General features: G+C 42.4%; 1 protein-coding gene across 3 annotated transcripts in view; it reads left to right on the top strand.

Annotated features, from left to right (window-relative positions):
• The first annotated feature begins 21,962 nt into the window (after positions 1–21,962).
• The window catches only part of micu2 (mitochondrial calcium uptake 2), a 572,545-nt gene continuing 571,517 nt past the window's right edge, over positions 21,963–22,990 (top strand). Inside the window, exon 1 of one of the 3 annotated variants that reach the window (XM_085999181.1) lies at positions 21,963–22,279. In XM_085999181.1, coding sequence (XP_085855307.1) covers positions 22,040–22,279 — 240 coding nt within the window. In that variant the 5' untranslated portion in view covers positions 21,963–22,039. The remainder of the gene's footprint in view (positions 22,280–22,990) is intronic. The other 2 variants (XM_085999180.1, XM_085999182.1) reach the window with 2 other exon arrangements.

Here is a 22,990-nt window from a genome sequence, read left to right as displayed (position 1 = left end):
TCTAGACAGAGTTTGGTCAATATTCCTCATGAGGTTACAATAGCATATTAATTTCACGAGATGCACAATCATGTGTTACATGAAAATTCCTTTGATGTCACCCTAGGACAATGTTTTGCCTTATTTTAAATTGAACACAATTTAAAAGGATGATAAGTACATAGTCATGCAATTAGCGAAACAACATGTACTTAGAATGTCCAATCGGCAGATGTACGTTCCGTAGTGGTGAGTTATTCATACAAGTCAAGGAGACGTCAGTTGAAACTAGTTGAAGCTTGACACACTGTTCCTTCAATCCGGCGTGTGTACAGATGTGTGTTGTCGTAAAGGCACTCAGTTGATTCCTTCTTTATCTGCGGTGTCTTCCTCCTTCACTGAAGTAACTCGTTGATCTTTCCTTGTTTCGGTTGTTGCTTTTCGCAAATCCAATTCCTGATGCGTTGCCAAGCAACGTGTGGAAGAGCTGGCGACACAGTCTGACTGACCATCATCAGTAATTCGATCGCATCCATTTCCTGTGTCGTGCTCCAAGCTGGGTCTTGAAAGACAGTGTATGACTGCACCTTGTATTGTTCCTCCTTTTCGGTATCCCGCAGGACATCTTTTGATATTGTCTATGGAGACAGTTTTAAGAATATGCTTGCCATCCAGTTGGTTAATATGTATTTGAACTGTTCTTTCGTTAATAACAGACTGTATTTGAACAGGTTTTTTCCACTTCGGTCTTAAACCAGGTTTCTGCTCAAACTTCTTTTCCTGTACCCATTCTCCTATTATGGGTTGCCATGCTTTATTTGTCAATTTGTTCTGCCTATTTGCTGCCCTTATCCTCTGATCAATTCAATGAATCTCCTCTGTTACTTTTTTAAAAATCTAACTGCCGCTGTCGGGTCAAGGACACAGAGTGTGTAGAGGCAATAAAAGAACTATGGGTAAGCGGTGTGTGCAACTCAACCCCATACATCAGATAATATGGAGTTTTAGGGGACACTGTCCCTGATGCAGATGTGGGCACATTATTGAGTGATAGCTGCACCTCTGAAATGATGGTGGTCCACTTATTCCCCCTGATTCTCAACAGTTTGACCAATAGTTTTTTTACTTCCTGGTTTTTACATTCCACCAACCCCATTGATTGCAGATGACATGGCGTGCTGTGCTCTAAGCCAATCCCCCTTTGTTCGCAGTAGTCTTTGAAGACCTTAGATACAAAGGCTCTGCCTTTATCGGAGTGTAAGATTTTGGGTGCACCAGCTACAGTAATTATATCAGAAATAGCCCTGGCAAGTGTGTTCTCCGAAACAGTTTTTGTGGGGACCAGCCAGCAGAAGGAAGTGCATCCATCTACACAAACGAGAACATGTCTATATCCCAAAGATGGGGGAAGTGGTCCAATAAAGTCAATAAAGAATTTTCCCATTGGCTCATCAGCTTTCACAGGAGCCAATGGTAGTGGTTTAATTAGTGATGATTTACAGGCTTTAAGCATGCCTGGCCACCAATATAAGGGGGTCAATTTGCAGAATGTTGTTCTGGCACCACAATGTGCTTGACATATGCCCTCGTGAGCTTCTTTTACAAGCTGTTCTCAACAAAGGAGGACAAAGGGATTAATTAAGAGGGGGAAAATAGAATATGAGAGTAAGCTTGCAGGGAACATAAAAACTGACTGTAAAAGCTTTTATAGATATGTGAAGAGAAAAAGACTGGTGAAGTCAAGCGTAGGTCCCTTGCAGTCAGAATCAGGGGAATTTATAATGGGGAACAAAGAAATGGTAGACCAATTAAATACATATTTTAGTTCTGTCTTCACAAAGGAGGACACAAATAACCTCCCAGAGATGCCGGGGAACATAGGGTCTGATGAAAGGGAGGAACTGAAAGAAATCAGTATTTGTAGGGAAATGGTGTTAGGGAAATTGATGGGATTGAAGGCTGATAAATCCCCAGGGCCTGATAATCTACATCCTAGGGTACTTAAGGAAGTGGCCCTAGAAATAGTAGATGCATTGCTGATCATCTTCCAACATTCGATGGAATCTGGAACAGTACCCATGGATTGGAGGGTAGCTAATGTTACCCCACTATTCAAAAAAGTGGTAGAGAGAAAACGGGGAATTACAGACTGGTAAGCCTGACATCGGTAGTGGGGAAAATGCTAGAGTCCATTATAAAAGATGTAATAGCAGAGCACTTGGAAAACAGTGACAGGATCGGACAAAGTCAACATGGATTTACCAAAGGTAAATCGTGCTTGACTAATCTACTGGAATTTTTTGAGGATGTAACTGGTAAAATAGATAAGGGAGAACCAGTGGGTGTGGTGTATTTGGACTTTCAGAAGGCTTTCGATAAGGTCCCGCATAAGAGATTAGCGTGTAAAGTTAAGGCACATGGGATTGGGGGCAAGGTATTGACTTGGATAGAGAACTGGTTGGCAGACAGAAAGCAAAGAGTTGGAATAAACGGGTCTTTTTCCGAGTGGCAGGCAGTGACTAGTGGGGTACCGCAGGGATCGGTCCTTGGACCCCAGCTATTCACAATATATGTTAATGATCTAGACAAGGGAACTAGATGTAATATCTCCAAATTTGCAGACGACACAAAGCTGGGTGGGCGTGTGTGCTGTGAGGAGGATGCCGAGAAACTCCAGGTTGATTTGGACAGTTTGGGTGATTGGGCAGAAGCATGGCAGATGCAATATAATGTGGATAAATGTGAGGTTATCCACTTTGGTGGCAAAAACAGGAAGGCAGATTATTATCTGAATGGCAATAGATTGGGAGAAGGGGAAGTGCAATGAGACCTGGGTGTCCTTGTGCACCAGTCGCTGAAGGTAAGCATGCAGGTGCAGCAGGCGGTTAAGAAGGCAAATGGTATGTTGGCCTTCATAGCGAGAGGGTTTGAGTACAGGAACAAGGATGTCTTGCTGCAGTTGTATAGGGCCTTGGTGAGACCACATCTTGAGTATTGTGTGCAGTTTTGGTCGCCTTATCTGAGGAAGGATGTTCTTGCCATGGAAGGAGTCCAGCGAAGATTCACCAGGCTGATACCTGGGTTGGCAGGAATGACGTATGAGGAGAGATTGGGTCGATTGGGCTTACACTCGCTGGAGTTTAGAAGAATGAGAGGGGATCTCATTGAAACGTATAAAATTCTGACAGGATTGGACAGACTAGATGCAGGAAGGATGTTCCCGATGGTCAGGGAGTCCAGAACCAGGGGTCATAGTCTAAGGATAAGGGGTAAGCCATTTAGGACAGAAATGAGGAGGAATTTCTTCACCCAGAGAGTGGTGAACCTGTGGAATTCTCTACCACAGAAGGCAGTAGAGGCCAATTAAATATATTCAAGAAAGAGTTGGATATATTTCTTAAGGCTAAAGGGATCAAGGGATATGGGGAGAAAGCAGGGACAGGGTACTGAATTTGGATGATCAGCCATGATCGCATTGAATGGCGGAGCAGGCTTGAGGGGCCGAATGGCCTACTCCTGCTCCTATCTTCTATGTTTCTATGTTTCTAATATAAAATTAATGAGCATTTAGAAAGGCATAGTTCAATCAAAATCAACCAGCACATTTGCTAAAGAGAAGTCAAATTTGACAATTTTGATTTTTTTGAAGAGGTAAGTGGATAGATAAGGGATTAGTATATATAAATTTCCAGAAGGCCTTTGATAAGGTGTCTCACAAGGCTTGTTAGAAACATTCAGGCATATGGTATCAGAAGAAATGTAACAGGATAGATAGACATTTAAAATTTTTTATTTATTCAAGGCCAGCATTTATTGCCCATCCCTAATTGCCTTTGAGAAGGTGGTGGTGAGCCGCCTTTTTGAACTGCTGCTGTCCGTGTGGTGAAGGTACTCCCACAGTGCTGTTAGGGAGGGAGTTCCAGGATTTTGACTCAGATGATGAAGGAACGGTGATATACTTCTAAATCAGGATGGTGTGTGACTTGGAGGGGAACTTGGAGGTGATGGTGTTCCCATGCATCTTGTAGATGCTACACACTGCAGCCACGGTGAGACACTCGCTGCAGAATTCCCAGCCTCTGACCTGCTCTTGTAGCCACAGTATTTCTGTGGCTGGTCCAGTTAAGTTTCTGGTCAATGGTAACCCCAGGATGTTGATAGTGGGGGATTCGACGATGGTAATGCCATTGAATAACAAAGGGAGTTGGCTAGACTCTCTTTTGTTGGAGATTGTCATTGCCTGGCATTTGTGTGGCATGAATGTTACATATAGGAATGCATAGGGCTACATAGGATATACGGCACAGAAACAGGCCATTTGGCCCAACCAGTCCATGCCGGTGTTTATGCTCGACTCGAGCCTCCTCACGTCTTTCCTCATCTAAATCTATCAGCATAATCCTCTATTCCCTTCTCCCTCATATGTTTGTCTAGCCTCCCCTTCAATGCATCTATACCTTTTGCTTCAACCACACCCTGTGGTAGCGAGTTCCACATTCTCACCACTCTTTGGGTAAAGAAGTTTCTTCTGAATTCTCTATTGGATTTCTTGGTGACTATCTTATATTGATGGCCTCTAATTATGATCTTCCCCACAAGTGGAAACATTCTCTCTGTATGTACTCTATCAAAACCTTTCATAATTTTAAAGACCTCTATTAGGTCACCCCTCAGTCTTATTTTTTCAAGAGAAAAGAGATCCAGCCTGTTCATCCTTTCCTGATATATATACCCTTGCATTTTTGGTATCATCTTTATAAATCTTCTCTGCACTATCCCCAGTGCCCCTAAATCCTTTTTATAATATGGTGACCAGAACTGTACACTGTACTCTATATGTGGTCTAACCAAGGTTCAATACAGGTTTAGCATAACTTCCCTACTTTTCAATTCTATGCCTCTAGAAATAAACCCTAGTGCTTGGTTTGCTTTTTTATGGCCTTGCTAACCTGTGTTGCAACTTTTAGTGATTTGTGTATTTGTACTCCGAAATCCCTTTGTTCCTCTATCCCACCTAGACTCGCACCCTCCAAGTAATAAGTGACCTCCCTATTCTTCCTACCAAAATGTAATACCTCACATTTATCTGTGTTGAACTTCATTTGCCAATTATATGCCCATTCTGCAAGTTTATTAATGTCCTCCTGCATTTTGTTGCAGTCCTCCTCAGTAGTGACTATCCTCCCCAATTTGGTGTCATCCGCAAATTTTGAAATTGTGTTTTTGATTCCGAAGTCTAAATCATTAATATAAACTGTGAACAACAGTGGTCCCAGCACTGATCCTTGTGGAACACCACTTCCCACCTTCTGCCACTCTGAATAGTTACCTTTTACCCCTACTCTCTGCTATCTGTCTTGAAGCCAGCCAGCTATCCATTCTGCTACTTGTCCCCTGACTCCACATTCTCTGAACTTGTTCATCAGTCTATTATGGGGCACCTTATCAAAGGCCTTTTGAAAATCTAGATAAATTACATCTACTGCATTACCATTGTCTACTCTCTCTGTTACCTCTTCAAAAAATTCAATGAGGTTGGTCAAGCAAGACTTTCCCTTTTGAAATCCATGCTTACTATTCATTACTATGTTTTTGGTTTCTAGATGTTCTCCTATATTCTCCTTTAGTAGGGATTCCATTATTTTTCCTCCCACTGATGTTAAGCTGACTGGTCTATAATTCCCTGGACATGTCTATCCCCCTTCTTAATTATAGGTATTATGTTAGCTATCCGCCAGTCCTCTGGCACTACACCTTTTTCTAATGAATTATTAAATGTGTGTAGTAATGCCTCTGCTATCTCTTCCCTAGATTCTTTAAAAATATGTGGATGTAATCCATCCGGACCAAGGGTTTTATCCTCTTTGCGTTTGATTAGCTTATTTAATATATCCCCTCTTTTTATTTTAAATTCATTTATCTCATTACTAATCTCATCATCCAATGTCATATCCACCTGTTCTACCTCCCTGGTAAATACTGAAGCAAAATAATTATTTAATATTTCTGTCATCTCTCTATTGTTACCTGTGGTATTAGCCTGTCCATCCCTTAATGGCCCTATTCCCAACCCAACCTTCCTTTTTTATTGATGTACCTGTAAAATATTTTACTATTTTGTTTTATGTTCCTTGATAATTTAATTTCATAGTTCTTCTTTGCCTTCCTAATTGTTTTTTTTTACTTCCCTCCTAATCTCTTCATATTCTCCCTTATCATGCACTCCCCTGCTGTCTATGTACTTAATGTATGCCTCTTTCCTTATCCTCAATTGTTCCCTTATGGCTTTATTCATCCATGGAGTCTCATTAGTGTTTAGTTTGTTCTTTCCTTTTAGTGGAATATATTGTTCCTGCACTCTGTTGAACATCATTTTAAATGTTTCCCATTGCGGTTCTACATCGTTATTTGCCAATATTGTTGCCCATTTTATTTTCCCAAGTTCTATTCTCAGCCCCTCAAAATCAGCTTTTCTCCAATCTATTACCCTGGTTTTCATCATACTTATGTCCTTCTCATTTATCATCTTAAAGCGTATTATATTATGGTCACTATTGCCTAGATGTTACCCTACTTTTACTTCTCTTAACTGCAATTCCCCATTGCAAGATCCACTAGCGAATCCTCCCTTGTTGGGCTTTTTACATATTGGGTTAGAAGGGAGTCCTATACACATTGTAGAAACTCTATTCCCTTATCCCCTTTACCTAACTCTTCTGTCCAATTAATATTGGGGTAGTTGAAATCCCCCATGATTATTATTCTATGTTTTTTACTCATTTCCCTAATTTGTGTGCATATTTCTTCCTCCAACTCCCTTCCACTATTAGGTGGTCTGTAGACTACATCTATTAGTGTGAGTGATCCTTTATTATCTTTTATCTCTATCCATATGGATTCTATTTTTGTCTTGCTGATAGCTGTGTCACTTTTTTCTACTGCCATTATGTTATCCCTAATAAGTACAGCTACTCCACCTCCCCCTTTTCCCGCTCTATCTTTTCTAAATATGTTGTACCCTGTAATGTTTAATTCCCAGTCCTGATTTTTCTGTAGCCACGTCTCAGTAATCCCTACTAAGTCTGGTTCCTCGCAACACATGATTGCCTCCTGCTCCCTTGTTTTATTACAGACACTGTGTGCATTGCTGTACAGACAGTTTAACTCATTTTTATTAGGATTTCCTCTCACTTTATGTTTAACCATCATTTTAGACTCCTGTTCTATAAATCTATTTATTCCCTTGCCATCAATATCCTCCCTTACTTTATTCTTTCTTATGCTCTCTTTTCCTGTTTTGTTTATAATTAGGCTGGTTACATTTCTTGTAGATCCCTCCCCCCATCTTACTAGTTTAAAGCCTTTGCCATGTCCCCATTTACCCTTTCCACTAGGACATGGGTCCCATCCTGGTTCAGGCGGAGCCCGTCCCATCGGTACAACTCCCGCTGTTTTAAGAATCGCTACTGCTGATACCGCCTCCAATTAGGTCCGCGCTGCCTGGTCTCCCATTGTTTTAACTACCGCCACCACTGATACTGCCTCCAATTACTTGCCACTTACCAGCCCAAGCCTGGATGTTGTCCAGGTCTTGCTGCATGTGGGCAAGGACTGCTTCATTATCTGAGGAATTATGACTGGAACTGAACACTGTGCAATCATCAGCGAACATCCCCCCTTCTGACCATATGATGGAGGAAAGGTCATTGATGAAGCAGCTGGAGGTGGTTGACACTGCCCTGAGGAACTTCTGCAGCAATATCCTAATACAAAGCTGGGTGGGAATGTAAGTTGTGGGGAGGATGCAAGGAGGCTTCAAGGGGATATAGGCAGGCTAAGTGAGTGGGCAAGAACATGGCAAATGGAATATAATGTGGAGAAATGTGAAGCTATTCACTTTGGTAGGAAAAATAGAAAAGCAGAGTATTTTTTAAATGGTGAGAGATTGGGAAATGTTGGTGTTCAGAGGGACCTGGGTGTCTTTGTACAAGAATCACTGAAAGTTAACATGCAAGTACAGCAATCAATTAGGAAAGCAAATGGTATATTGGCCTTTAATACAAGAGGATTTGAGTATAAGAGTAAAGACGTCTTACTGCAATTATATAGGGCCCTGGTGAGACCACACCTGGAGTATTGTGCACAGTTTTGGCCTCTGTACCTAAGGAAGGATATACTTGGCATAGAGGGAGTGCAATGAAGGTTCACCTGACTGATTCCTGGGATGGGGCGATTGTCCTATGAGGAGAGATTGAGTAGACTAGGCCTATGTTCTCTAGAGTTTGGAAGAATGAGAGATGATCTCATTGAAACATACAAAATTCTTACAGGACTTGACAGGGTAGATGCAGGGGAGGATGTTTCCCCTGGCTGGGGAGTCTAGAACCAGGGGTCACAGTCTCAGAATAAGGGGTCGGCCATTTTGGACTGAGATGAGGAGAAATTTCTTCACTCAGAGGCTGGTGAATATTTGGAATTCTCTACCTCATAGGGCTGTGGAGGCTCAGTCATTGAGAATATTCAAGAGAGAGAGCGATAGATTTTTGAATATTAAGGGAATCAAGGGATATGGGGATGGTGCAGGAAAGTGGAGATGAGGTAGAAGATCAGCCATGATCTTATGGAATGGTGGAGCAGGCTCGAAGGGCCAAATGGCCTACACATGCTCCTATTTCTTATGTTCTTATCCTGGGGCTGAGATGATTGGCCTCCAATAACTATAACCATCTTCCTTTGTGCTAGGTATGACTCCAGCCAGTGGAGAGTCTTCTCCTTGATCCCCATTAACTTCAATTTTACTAGGGCTCCTGGGTGCCACACTCAGTCAAATGCTGCCTTGATTTCAAGGGCAGTCACTCTCTGCTCGCCTCTGCAATTCAGCTTTTTTGTCCATGTTTGGACCAAGGCTATAATGAGGTTTGGAGCCGAGTGATCCTAGCAGAACCCAAACTGAGCATCGGTGAGCAGGTTATTAATGTGTAAGTGCTACTTGATAGCACTGTTAACGACACCTTCCATCACTTTGCTGATGATTGAGAGGAGGCTGATGGGGCAGTAATTGGTCGGATTGGAGTTGTCCTGCTTTTTGTGGACAGGACATACCTGGGCAATTTTCCACTTTCTCAGGTGTTGTAGCTGTACTGGAACAGCTTGGCCAGAGGTACGGCTAGTTCTGGAGCACAAGTCGTCAGCACGACAGCCGAGATCTTGTCGGGGCCCATAGCCTTTGCTGTATACAGTGTGCTCAGCCGTTTCTTGATATCACGTGGAGTGAATTGAATTGGCTGAAGACTGGCAACTGTGATGGTGGGGAGCCCAGGAGGAGGCCGAGATGGATCATTCACTCGGCACTTCTGGCTGAAGATGGTTGCAAATGTTTCAGCATTGTTTATTGTACTCACATGGTGTGCTCCGCCATCATTGAGGATGGGGATGTATAGGTAGCCTCCACCTCCCGTTAGATGTTTAATTGTCCACTACCATTTACAACGGGATGTGGCAGGACTCTGATCCATTGGTTGTGTGATCACTTAGCTCTGCTTCCTCTGTTTAGCATGCATGTAGTCCTGTGTTGCAGCTTCCCCAGATTGGCACCTCATTTTCATGTACACCAGGTGCTCTCCTGGCATGCTCTTCTACACTTCTCATTGTACCAGGGTGGGTTGCCGAGCTTGATGGTAATGGTAGAGTGAGGGATATGTCGGGCCATGAGATTACAGATTGTGGTGAAATACAATTCTGCTGCTGCTGATGGCCCACAGCGCTTCATGGATGCCCAATTTTGAACTGTTAGATCTGTTCTGAAACTATCTCATTTGGCACAGTGGTAGTGCCACACAACACGATGGAGTGTGTCCTCAATGCAAAGATGGAACTTCATCTCCACAAAGATTTTGCAGTGGTCACTCCTACCAGTACTGTCATGGACAGATGCATCTGCAACAGGTAGATTGGTGAGGACGAGGTCAAGTAGGTTTTTCCCTTGTGTTTGTTCTCTCTCCACCTGCCGGAAGCCCAGCCTGGCAGCTATGTCTTTCAGGACTCAGCCAGCTTGGTCAATGGAGGTACTACTGAGCCACTATTGGTGATGGGCATTGAAGTCCCCCACCCAGAGTACATTCTTGCTACCCTCAATGCTTCTTTCAAATAGTGTTCAATATGGAGGAGTACTGATTCAACAGCTGAGGGAGGACGGTAGGTGGTAATCAGGAGGAGGTTTCCTTGCCCATGTTTGACTTGATGCCATGAGTCTTCATGGGATTCAGGGTCAATGTTGAGGACTCCCAGGGCCACTCCTTCCTGACTGTATACTGCTGTGCCGCCACCTCTGGTGGGTCTGTCATTTCAGTGGGACCAGACATACCCAGGGATGGTGATGGAGGAGTCTGGGATGTTGGCTGATAAGTATGATTCTGTGAGTATGACTATGTCAGTTTGTTGCTTGACTAATCTGTGGGACAGCTTACCCAATTTTGGCACAAGTCTCCAGATGTTAGTGAGGAGGACTTTGTTGGGTCGACTGGGCTGGGTGTGCCTTTGTCGTGTCTGATACCAAATTGGTGCTAGAAAGGAAACTGTTAGGTTAAATAGATGTTACTCAGATTGAAGAAAGGTTGGAAGTTTGAAAGAGAACAAATTTGGGCCAGCTGCCCATGTAAAGTTTCATTAAAGCTCCTCTTTATTTTTATATAAACGAAAAATCCAATGACATAATCCACAATACCATGCCTTGATTTTTTTTATTTTGCAAATATCTACACAATAACTTAAAAAAAAATCCGGTTGGGATGGTTGAATAATGTTAATACGTCAATTTATAATAATGATACTAAAGTGCATTATCCAACTAAAATTGAACTATTCATGTCCAAATATAATGATGGTATAATGAACTTTGGGGAGGGAATATATATTTTTTGGTTTTGGAAGAGCTGAGTGTGAAGTTTAACTGCATCATTATGCCATCCTGGTTAAGCAATGTGATGACATTTTAGCAAGATGATGATGTTCTAGCCATGCAAGTAGTGCCATCTTGATTTATTTCCTGCAAATTGTTGTAATTTGTTCTCATCTTTATGGAGTTGACTGTACTTTGAGACATGAATACTTCTGTCAGAGTTGTATTAACACAGCAGATCTTTAACATAGTGATTGAATTTTATATGATTCAACCTAAACTTTAAAAGAAAATGTTTAACACAGCAGACATTTAAGTAAAATAAATCAAAGCACTTGATCTCAGGGACAATGTGGCAGAGAATTCTAATGCCAGGGTGGCAGTCAGAATTACTATTCAATCTCCAATTTTTCATTATATAATTTAAAAAAAAGTTAGTTCTGGCATCAAAGGGTCAATCAAAACACATAAAATGTCAATAGACACTGTATAGACAACAGATGTAGAGACTCAAATTAAAATTTGCAGTGTATATAAAACAAACATTTGACATGAAGCTGTGTGCCCATTTTCTTTTAATAAGGGGAGGTGCCTTTACAATAACAATAAAAAGGGAGCCATGAAACCATCTAAAAAGGATAGATGGAGATTTATTCTTTTTTAAAGTGCTGTAGTTCAAAGCAAAATTTCAAATGTGGTCTTTACTCAAAGTATTAATTTGAAAGTTCTTCTGAAACATTCATTTTAAAATTACATGTCATAAAATATCTATTATAAAGGATCAGTTTCCAAAAAGCATATAAATAATAAGTGTATTTAAGCATCCCTGTAAAAACTTAAGCTTTGAAACAATTCTGAGATTGATTTTAATGTGATCTGTGATTAAATCACAGTATTTAAAAAAAAACTTTTATATTCTATTAGTAATAAAAATGCATCTTAAAATTAAGTTTAAAATTAAAAGCTTAAATTATAAGTATTTCTTATGGTAATTCTGCTTAAAAATATTTTAATCCAGAATTAAAATGTTAGAATTAAAACTTCTAAAACATTTCAATAGGATCTGTAGCTCACTATTATTGAATAATATAATATTATAGTGTCAGCTGTGGCTCAGTTGATAGCACCCTTGCTTCTGAGGCATGAAGGTTGTGTGTTCAAGTCCCACTCCAGAGACTTGAACACAAAAATCTAGGCTCCCACTGCAGTGCAGTACTGAGGGAGTACTGCACTGTTGGAGGTGCCGTCCTTCAGATGAAACGTTAAACTGAGGCCTGTCTGCCCTAACAGGTGGACGTAAAAGATCCTGTGGTACTATTTCAAAGAAAAGCCCTAGCTGATCTTTATCCCTCACTAAAAACTGATTTTCTGGTCATTATCACATTGCTGTTTGTGGGAGCTTGCTGTGTGCAAATTGGCTGCCCCAATTCCTACATTACAGCAGTGACTGTACTTCATTGGCTGTAAAGCGCTTTGGGACATCCAGTGGTTGTGAACGGCGCTATATAAATGCAAGTCTGTATTTCTTTACTATGAATTTTCTACCACTGAAAGCATACCTAACTTTATAAATGGATTTCTTAGAATACTTTACATCATTCAATTCTGATGTCAGTGAATGGAAAGATAGAGACATTGGGGGGAAAGTTCAGTTGTTTGCGCCTCCCGTTAGCGCCTTAAGAGGGCGCTAATGGGGCGCAAAGCAACTAGCGCCCGGGCGCAGCGGTGTTTGCGCCGCTCGTGAAATTAACTAGACATTTTGCGGCGGCGCTAAACACTACCGCCATGATCTCCTGTGCCGGCAGATTGTGACGTCAGTCGAGTGCGCAACGCCCCGGTAGCGCCCCGGATCGGATACTGAGTGGCACTCCCTGCCTTACCGCCTGCCGCTAGCAACGACAGGTTGAGGGGAGCGTTTTGCAGTCAGAAAGGGACTGGGGGAGCGCTATTTAAAAGTGACCGCTTCCTGCCTTTTTTTGTTGGTGACATTTTTGCACCACACATTCTGAGAGAGAGAGAGAGACTTCTGGAGGGATTCAACGCTGTGTGAAGGAGTTTTGGGTATTGAGCAGCACTTTGCAGGTTCATTTTGATTTGCCCTTCCTTGCTTCGCCAGCGCTCTGAGGTAGCGCCTTGCTCCTCGGCCTTTGCGCCTTAAGACAGGTGTGAAGCGCCTGATTTAGCGCTCTAATCACCTCCAGGGTGATAAAAGCCAAGTTTGCCGTCGGAGGCGATAATGGCGCCCCAAACGGGACAATACTGAATTTTTCCCCCATTGTATCATCAGGGATTTTCAACAAGAAAAGTGTAAAATAATGTTTAAGCTAGCATTAGATAAATTGTCAGACAAAATTTGCTGGCACAGGCATGATGGGCCAAATGGACACCTTCTGCGCTGTATGATTTTATGAAATTAGGGATTTTCGTTGGATAATATTTACATTGATAGGTTCGATGTCCTAGTGAAAATGTCATTGCTTCAAGCCCCATTGCAGGACTTGACCATATTACCTAGGCTGATACATCAGTGCAGTGCTGAGGGAGTACTGCATTGTCATAGATGTTGTCCTTTGAATGAAAGGCCTAATTGAAGCTGCATCTGCATATTCAGGTGGAGAAAGTTAGATGCTCCCCCAAGAGGTGTAAGAAGGAAATGTATACCCAAGCTGTTCTTATTCACCTTCCAGAAGCATTGGTAGATTCCTTGAAGCAAGCTGCTCACATGTTAGCCTTCCAATCTCTTGGCTGCGATTGGTATGTAGACCAAACTGTGTATTGAAACCCAAAAGAGAAATGTTTACACTCCTAGGCTTGCAGTGTTAGGATCACTCATCCCAGCATAGAATGTATCTAACTATTATATTATATTGTGTTTCAACTTTCCTATATATGGCATATACATATTTTCTCAAAATTTTCACCTGTAACATAACATTGCATTGATATTGAGCCTTGTCACATTGAAATGTCTCTAAGTGATTCACCGTGGAGTTCAGTGTTATATAGGCAAATGTGACATTGTGATCCAGACCCCAGACCACCAAAACCGAGGAGAGCAAAGAGCCCCAGATCAAAGAGGTTGAGAAAGCAGCTGAAACACTGGCCCCTCCTGTAATGATCAGTAACATGTCATTCTAGAATGGTACACTAGGTAGAGCTGTATGTTTAGTAGTGGGCTACCTACAAGGCAGTAGTCAAGATGGATGCCTGTACACTAGTCCACATGGCTGAATAAATGACTAGCTCAAGCTAGCTGTTCATAATGAAAACGTCTATATGTTTATGAACATAACATGGTACCAGGAGTGGTAATATCTGCTGAATATTGTGAAACGCGACATGGAGAATTTGAAGCCACCGGAGGGTTTGAAACTCACGGGGAATGTCGACTGCAATTGGCGGACTTTCAAACAACAATTCGAACTCTATATTGCTGCCATCGGGTTCGGTACAATGCCAGACGCAAGGAAAATAGCGTTACTGCTCACGGTTGCAGGCCCGCAGGCGATAGAGGTATTTAATACATTTGTATTTGATCAAGAGGAGGACAGAGAAAAAATGGACGATGTGCTAAAGATGTTTGATACACATTGTTCTCCCAAAAAGAACGAGACCTATGAGAGGTACGTGTTCCGTTCACGGACACAGCAGCAAAATGAGACTTTTGATAGCTTTGTGACCGATCTGAAACTGAAAGCACAGACATGTAATTTCTCTGAACTGAAATCATCCATGATTCGTGACCAGATTGTGTTTGGTATTCATGATAAAAAAGTCAGGGAACGTTTGTTGAGAGAAACCGAACTAACATTGGAGGATGCTGTGAAAATATGCCATGCCAGTGAGCTAGCTCGGCAGCACGCAAAGACTTTCAGTGAAATTAATAGTGGTGCGACTGTAGGAATGGACAGTGCTGCTGTCGGTGCTGAGTCCTACAAGGGGAAGAAACGTGGGCAGAACAGAAATGCAAAGCAATCGGAGGATGGAATTTTTAATTGTAAACACTGTGGTTACTAGCACCAGTCAAGACAATGCCCAGCATTTGGGAAAATGTGCACAAAGTGTAATGGAAAGAATCACTTTGCCAGACAATGCTTTTCAAAAGTAAAAACAAGGAAAGAACATAAAGTTAATGCAGTAAAAGAGGACACTGATTTAAGTGAGACATTTTTTGTAGGAATGATGTCATGTGACAATACCGAAAAGGATACAGAAAATGTGCAGCCCTCAGGAATGGACAATGCTGAACATAAAGTTAATGCAGTAAAAGAGGACAAATGGATGATGCCACTGCAGGTAAATGGAGCATTAGTTACATTGAAACTAGACACTGGGGCAAAAGCAAACTTAATCAGTATGAGTGACATTAAAAATATGAAAGAAAAGCCCAAAATACAGAAAAAGTCAGTACTACTGAAGAACTATAATGGACAGAAAATAGATAGCTTAGGTGTATGCAGACTTAAAGTGACAGTCAAAGACAAAGTGCATCATCTCATGTTTTCTGTTGTGGCTGAAGGACTTGATTCACTATTAGGTGACAAAGCTTGTGAGGACTTAGAACTGGTCAAGAGAGTCTACCGTATAAACTGTGCCATAAGCAGACCAGATGACTCGGTGGATTCTGTAGTGAGTAATTTCCAGGATGTGTTCAAAGGATTTGGAGTTCTACAAAGATCCAGCTAAAGGAGGATGCTCAGCCAGTGGTACATGCTCCACAGAGAGTTCCAGCACCCCTGCGTGACTGGCTCAAGAAAGAACTGGACAGAATGACCACACTAGGAGTCATCAGGAAAGTCGAAGAGCCAACAGACTGGGTTAACTCCATGGTATGTGTAAAGAAAAAGAACAATTATCTAAGAGTATGCATGGATCCAAAGGACTTAAATGCAAACATAAAACGTGAACACTACCAGATTCCCAAGCGAGAAGAAATCACCAGAGAAATGTCAGGTGCCAGATACTTCACAAAGCTCGATGCCTCACAAGGATTTTGGCAACTAAAACTGGATGAAGAGAGCACCAAATACTGTACCTTCAACACACCATTTGGCAGGTATTGTTTCCTCAGAATGCCTTTCGGGATAATATCTGCATCTGAAATCTTTCATAGAGCGATGGAACACATAATTGAAAGTCTGGAAGGAGTTCGGGTCTATGTTGATGACATCATCATCTGGGGCTCCACACTGAAAGAACACAATGAGAGACTGACTAAAGTGCTACAGAGCATACGCCAGAATGGACTGAAGCTCAACAAAGCCAAGTGTCAGTTTGGCGTCCAGGAAGTCACTTTCCTAGGAGATAATCTATCTGGTAAAGGAAGAGAGCCAGATATGGAAAAAGTAAACGCCATACTCAAAATGCCCCGACCCACTGACAAAAAAGGAGTGCTACGCATCATGGGGATGATAAACTTCATTGGAAAGTTAATTCCTAACTTGTCAGCCAAGACAACCTGTCTGCGAGACCTGCTACATAAAACAAATGAGTTCGCATGGACAGAAAGACATGAACAAGAGTGGATGAACCTCAAAACAGTGCTGACAACCACACCTGTACTCACCTTCTTTGACCCAACAAAGAGAATCAAAGTGTCAGCGGATGCATCAAAAGATGGCCCATGCACGGTCTTGCTACAAGCAGAGGGTGAAGATTGGAAGCCTGTTGCCTATGCCTCCAGGTCTATGACTGACTCTGAGTGTCGATACACCCAGATTGAAAAGGAATGTCTAGGCTTGGTAGTTGGACTAGAAAAGTTCCATGACTACATATATGGACTTCCCACCTTCACAGTTGAAACAGACCACTGCCCACTGGTTGCCATCATAAAAAAAAACCTGAATGAGATGTCTCCAAGGATTCAACGACTCATGATGAAGCTGCAAAGATATGACTTTGAACTGATCTACACACCAGGCAAATACATAGTGTTAGCAGATGCACTATCCCGAGCACCCACAATGAGTCATGTGAGCTCTACTGAGGAAGACGTGGATGTTCATGTGAGTATGGTCATTGCTGCGCTGCCCGTGTCAGACACAAAATCAAAGCAAATAGCAGAAGAAACAGTAAAAGATACAGTGTTACAAACAGTAATAGAGAACATTCATCATGGTTGGCCAAAAGGTTCCTGTCCAAAGTACTTTCACATCAGGTCAGAGTTGAGTGTCGCAAGTGGACTATTACTAAAACAGAACAGAATAGTAATTCCACAGGCTCTATGTCAAGACATGCTCAAAAAGATTCATGAGGGACACCTCGGAATTGAAAAATGCAAAAGGAGAGCAAGAGACACTGTTTATTGGCCTGGCATAAATAAGGACATTGAGAACATGATAGGCATATGTGAGACATGTCAGAAACACCAAAACAAACAAGCAAAGGAACCAATGATAGTAGCTGACTTACCAACAGCACCATGGCAAAAGGTTGGTATGGACCTTTTTCATTTGAATGGTAAAGACTATCTATTAGTGATTGACTACTATTCTAACTATCCTGAGATGGCGCTGCTCTCAAGCACATCAGCAAGCAGTGTCATAATGCATGTTAAATCCATCTTCGCCAGACATGGAATTCCCAGGATTGCCATTAGTGACAATGGTCTGTGCTTCAACTGTAAGGAGTGGCAACAGTTTGCAGCACATTATGACTTTCAGCACATCACATCCAGTCCTCTGTATGCTCAATCAAATGGTAAGGCAGAGAAAGGTGTTCAAGTTCTCAAACAGCTACTGAAGAAAACAACAGAAAGCAAGTCTGATCCTTATCTCGCCCTGCTGAGCTACCGAGCTTCCCCTTTAGACTGTGGTTCTTCACCTGCTGAACTCCTAATGGGTTGCAAGTTGCGCACCACGCTACCCTGCTGTGCAAAAGAAAAGCAGAGTAAGGAACTGAGACAGAGACTTCAACTGTTAAAGCTGAAACAGAAATCACACTATGACAAGTCATCCAAAACTCTGAAACCATTGACAAGGGATGATGTTGTCAGGATTGAGGATCCAGATGCATGGAACAGGAAAGCTACAGTTCTTGAGGAAGTAGGACCAAGGTCATACACTGTTAGAACGGAGGAAGGACAGATTCTCAGGAGGAACCGCCGTTCCCTCCTGAAAACACAAGAAACTATCCAAGAGCAAATCGCTGACAATGCCGCAACTGAATCTTGTCACTCACCACCAGAACAATCTAACACAAACACACATACAGGCTCTCATGCAAACACATCAGGCTTACCTGTGCTGAGAAGATCCACACGTGAAGTAAAAAAGCCTGATAGACTTAGCCTTTGAGTACAAAGAAAACTATAATAAAAGAATGAAAAGCTTAGAGTTCATAAAGTAAAGCTTTGAAAATGTGTTGACTGTTGTGAAGATGTTTATGTCATTATGATTGATTGATATTGATTGATATTGATTTTGTTTAACCTCTAAGGAAGGGGGATGTAATGATCAGTAACATGTCATTCTAGAATGGTACACTAGGTGGAGCTGTATATTTAGTAGTGGGTTACCCACAAGGCAGTAGTCAAGATGGATGCCTGTACACTAGTCCACATGGCTGAATAAATGACTAGCTCAAGCTAGCTGTTCATAATGAAAACGCCTATTTGTTTATGAACATAACACCTCCTACCTAACAGGCCCCAGCCAACGAGTGAAGACCTTGTCCCAGGCGCCTCTGTCATCAAAGGCAGGCATCTTGGCTCCCAAACGAAACAAAAAGACCTGGAAAAAAACAACAAAGTAATAAGACCTCAATCCACAAGCAACTACATCCTTCGAACAGCCATGCCAGGAAATGGAGAAGGGGCAAAAGGGAGGAATAACAAAGAACTCATAAAAAATAAGTGGGTTTATCAATTTTCCCCCTCCCCTGATTTGATTCTAACTCGCCCGACAGGAACAGGTTTTACTATCTATCAAAAATAAAATCTAGGCCATTCAGAACATAAATTGCTCTGTCCATGTTAATAATAGCAATTTCCTATGTAAAAGTGCTGTGTTACAGCACCGCCAGTGGCAGGAGTCTGTAATTACAGCGTGATGGTTTACATAGGGATTTCCCATTATAAAGATGTTTATTCCTGATATTAACCTCCATCGAACACCCAAAGAGTCTCCATTTTCTATCAGGGCGGGAAGGTGAATTAACATTTTCAACAAACAAACAAATTAAAAGATTGTAATCCTTTGCGATAAATGTTCCAAATTTTGGGATTGATTGGTCACTCTCCCTATGATGTCTATAGGTGAAGTGGGGGGGGGGGGGGATTAATTGTTCCAGAGTCGTAATTTAGTCTGCCTTTTGAAAGTTCTACCTCGCTATTGTTGTACTCCATTATTAATCAGCTGTGGCTCAGTGGGTAGCACTCTCACCTCTGAGTCAGAAGGTAGTGGGTTCAAATCCTACTCCAGAGACTTGAGCACAAAAATCTAGGCTGATGCTCCAGTGCAGTACCGAGGGAGTGTCACACTGTCAGATATGCTGTCTTTCAGCATGTGTGATGATGAACCGAGACCCCGTCTGCCCTCAATGGATGTAAAAGATCCCACGGGCACTATTTTGAAGAAGAACAGGGGAGTTATCCCCAGTGTCCAGGACCAATATTTATTCCTCAAATCAATATCACTAAAACAGATTATCAGGTCATTATCACATTGCAGTTTGTGGGAGCTTGCTGTGCGCAAGTTGGCTGCCACATTTCCTACATTACAACAGTGACTACACTTCAAAAAGTACTTCATTGGCTGTAAAGCACTTTGGGACGCCCGGTGGTCATGAAAGGCGCTATATAAATGCAAGTCCTTTTTTACTTTCTGTTGATTCCCCATCAACAACAACAACTTGCATTTATATTTCTATATCACCTTTAATGTAGTAAACATCTCAAGGCCCTTCACAGGAGTGTAATCAGACAAAAAAGGCAGAGCCAAAGAAGGAGTCATTAGGACAGGTGACCAAAGGTTTGGTCAAAGAGGTAGGTTTTAACAAGCGTCTTAAAGGAGGAGAGGTGGCGAAGCAGCGAGGTTTAGGGAGGGAATTCCAGAGCGTAGGGCCCAGACAGCTGAAGGCACGGCTGCCAATGGTGGGGCAAAGGAAGTCAGTGATGCACAAGAGGCCAGAATTGCAGGATCACAGAGTTCTCGGAGGGTTGTAGGGCTGGACGAAGTTATAGAGATTTGAACATAAACTGAGAATTTTAAATTTGAGGCGTTGGTGGACCAGTGTAGGTCAGCGAGCACAGGGATGATGGATAAATGGGATTTGGCGTGAGTTAGGAGGCAAGCTTCGATTGATGTCCTCCTCGCCATTACCCACCGACCGCCCCCCCCCCCCCCACAGAAGAAGAGGCAAGCTTTAATTCCCAAACCCCTGGAAGAATTTCAGGGATTTGGGGGAAGCTTAGGTCAGCATTACATTGGACCAATCAATCTAGGATGACAGTGCAATTAGAAAACAGAAATAGAGCAACCAGGGTAAGCCGAGACAATTGTTCGGGGAATATGGACAGATCAGAGTAACAAGGAGACTGAATTCTGTGAAGACTGAGACAAAGAAACACAAAAATAGAGAGACACAGGAACAAAGAGAGATTCACATATTGCAAAACAACAAGATGACCAAGAGAAAGCACATCTTTGAAGAAGAAACACAAACATGGAGCTTACAGCAACACAATTAAGAAGATACAAACATCAGGTGAGCAAAGGACCCACCGTGATCAATGCCATGGGAATCACACGCAAACACAAATATATCTAAAATAACAACAGAGAATGCTGGAAAAACTCAGCAGGTCAGGCAACATCCGTGGAGAGAAATTTGAGTTGACGTTTCGGGTTAAAACCCTTCTTCAAAACTCATATATCTATATGGTTTTATTTTAAAGACATATGAACAAGAACTCAAAATTTGTGCCAGTAAACAAATATGCTCTTATCACGAATATAAAACATGTTACACATCTTCGCTCATCTCAAGTTACCTCTTCAGGTGGCAAAGAAGTTTGCAAAACTGCAATAACATGATTAACATCAAAATGCGTTGCCTGATGCTTATTTACACATATATGTTCCCAATACATTAAAGCACAGTAGTAGCAATGAGATAAAAATAGTAAAACTTCAAAACTAGAGGCCATCAATACAAGATAGTCACCAAGAAATCCAATAGGGAATTCAGAAGAAACTTCTTTACCCAGAGAGTGGTGAGAATGTGGAACTCACTACCACAGTGAGTGGTTGAAGCGAATAGTATAGATGCATTTAAGGGGAGGCTGGACAAGCATATGAAGGAGAAGGGAATAGCGGGTTATGCTGATAGAGCTAGAAGAGGAAGGGTGGGAAGAGGCTCGAGTGGAGCATGGACTGGTTGGGCAGAAAGACTTGTTTCTGTGCTGTATATTCTGTGTAATTCTATGTCAAAAGTTCTCAAAAATTATTGCAAAAGTTAGACCATTTATTAAGAGGATTTATTAAAAAAGACTTGCATTTATATAGCGCCTTTCACAACCACCAGACATCTCAAAGTATTTTACAGCCAATTAAGTACTTTTTTTGAAGTGTAGTCGCTGTTGTAATGTGGGAAACGCGGCAGCCAATTTGCACACAGCAAGCTCCCACAATCAGCAATGTAATAATGATCAGAGAATCTGTTTTCGTGATGTTGATTTGAGGGATAAATATTGGCCAGGACACCGGGGATAACTCCCCTGCTCTTCTTCGAGATAGTGGCATGGGATCTTTTACGTCCACCTGAGAGAGGAATTTGTTGAAATCACAGAAATCCCACAGTGCAGATAGAGGCCATTTCGGCCCATCGAGCCTGCACCGACACATATCCCACCCGATCCCCGATCCCCGATCCCCGTAACCCCTACACCAACACATATCCCACCCTATCCCAGTAACCCCACGTATTTAATCCCCCTAACACTAAGGGTCAATTTATCATAGCCAATCAACCTGTGGACTAATTGCAAGAGATTGCAAATACATCGAAATAACTGAGTTTTTAAAAGAAAAATAAACGAGTAAACATAACCCTCTCCAGCTCGGAAATGTAAAGAAGGCTAAAAGCCCAGCTGGAGACACTCCAGACTCGGGCTGTCACAGACTGACAGCCGCTCTCGCGAGATCGTCCGGCACTTCCGCGAAGATGGCGACCTGGCGGTGGCTGTCGCTGATCATCAGGGAACCTGCAGCAACTTTCACCGGGCTGAGGAGCGCCGGCAGCCGGCGGAGGCTGAGTCCCGGGGTCCTGCTGGGACTGGGAGTTGCCGGAGCCGGGGCGGTGCTGGCTGGGGGCCTGGTGTTTCACAACGGTGGAAGGCGGTGGTGGAGCGGTAGCGACAGCGGCCTGAGCCGCAGGTACAGCGTGTCCGCGGCTGAGCAGCAGGTAAGGCGATGCTGCGGGCTGAGCTCCTGACACTGACACTGGGCTGGCTGACCACTGCACCCAAAGGGCGACAGCAGTCTCCGCACCTGATGCTGCTACTCCAAGATCTGCCCATATTAGTAATCACCAACTTATTGCATGTCAGAAAGTATCACAAGGTTGTCCCAGCTTCAGGGCAAATAGAAACTTGTTACTGGTTGCAATTCGTTTCAGTTTTGTTTACTTTTAAGTACCTGCAAAACACACACACACACACACACAACTGTCACACCGGCTTGGTTGCTGAGGATGTATAGTTGGTTTGTACACAGTGGAGGGAGGTACATAGTGCATTGGTCAGGAATGTTTTTTTGTTGTGCAGTGAAAGTGTTTTGGGGGTGCCTGGGTAGAGAATAATCTTCAGTCCTAAACAGATAGTATTGGTACATGTTAACTATAAACTTCAGCAGTAAATATTTCAAAATCGTAATCAGTAGGTTGGGGATTCAAGCCTCAGTCCAGGATTTAAGAACATAATATACGCTGACACTTTAGTGTATAGTACTGTGGGAGTGCTGCATTGTTGGAATTGCTGAATTTTGGATGAGATGTTAAACTGAGACCATGTTTGCCTGTTCCAGTAGTGCAGATGGACGTAAAAATCAAATGGCACCATTCAAAGAAGACCTGGAGTTCTACTGGCTATCTGGCTAATAATCCTCCCTCAATCAA

The sequence above is a fragment of the Somniosus microcephalus genome, chromosome 10 (assembly GCF_052327205.1).
Source record: "Somniosus microcephalus isolate GS21.2 chromosome 10, FLI_Smic_1.0, whole genome shotgun sequence".
NCBI lineage: Eukaryota > Metazoa > Chordata > Chondrichthyes > Squaliformes > Somniosidae > Somniosus > Somniosus microcephalus.
The sequence above is the reverse complement of the archived record's forward strand: the minus strand, read 5'-3'. Positions and strand labels throughout refer to the sequence as shown.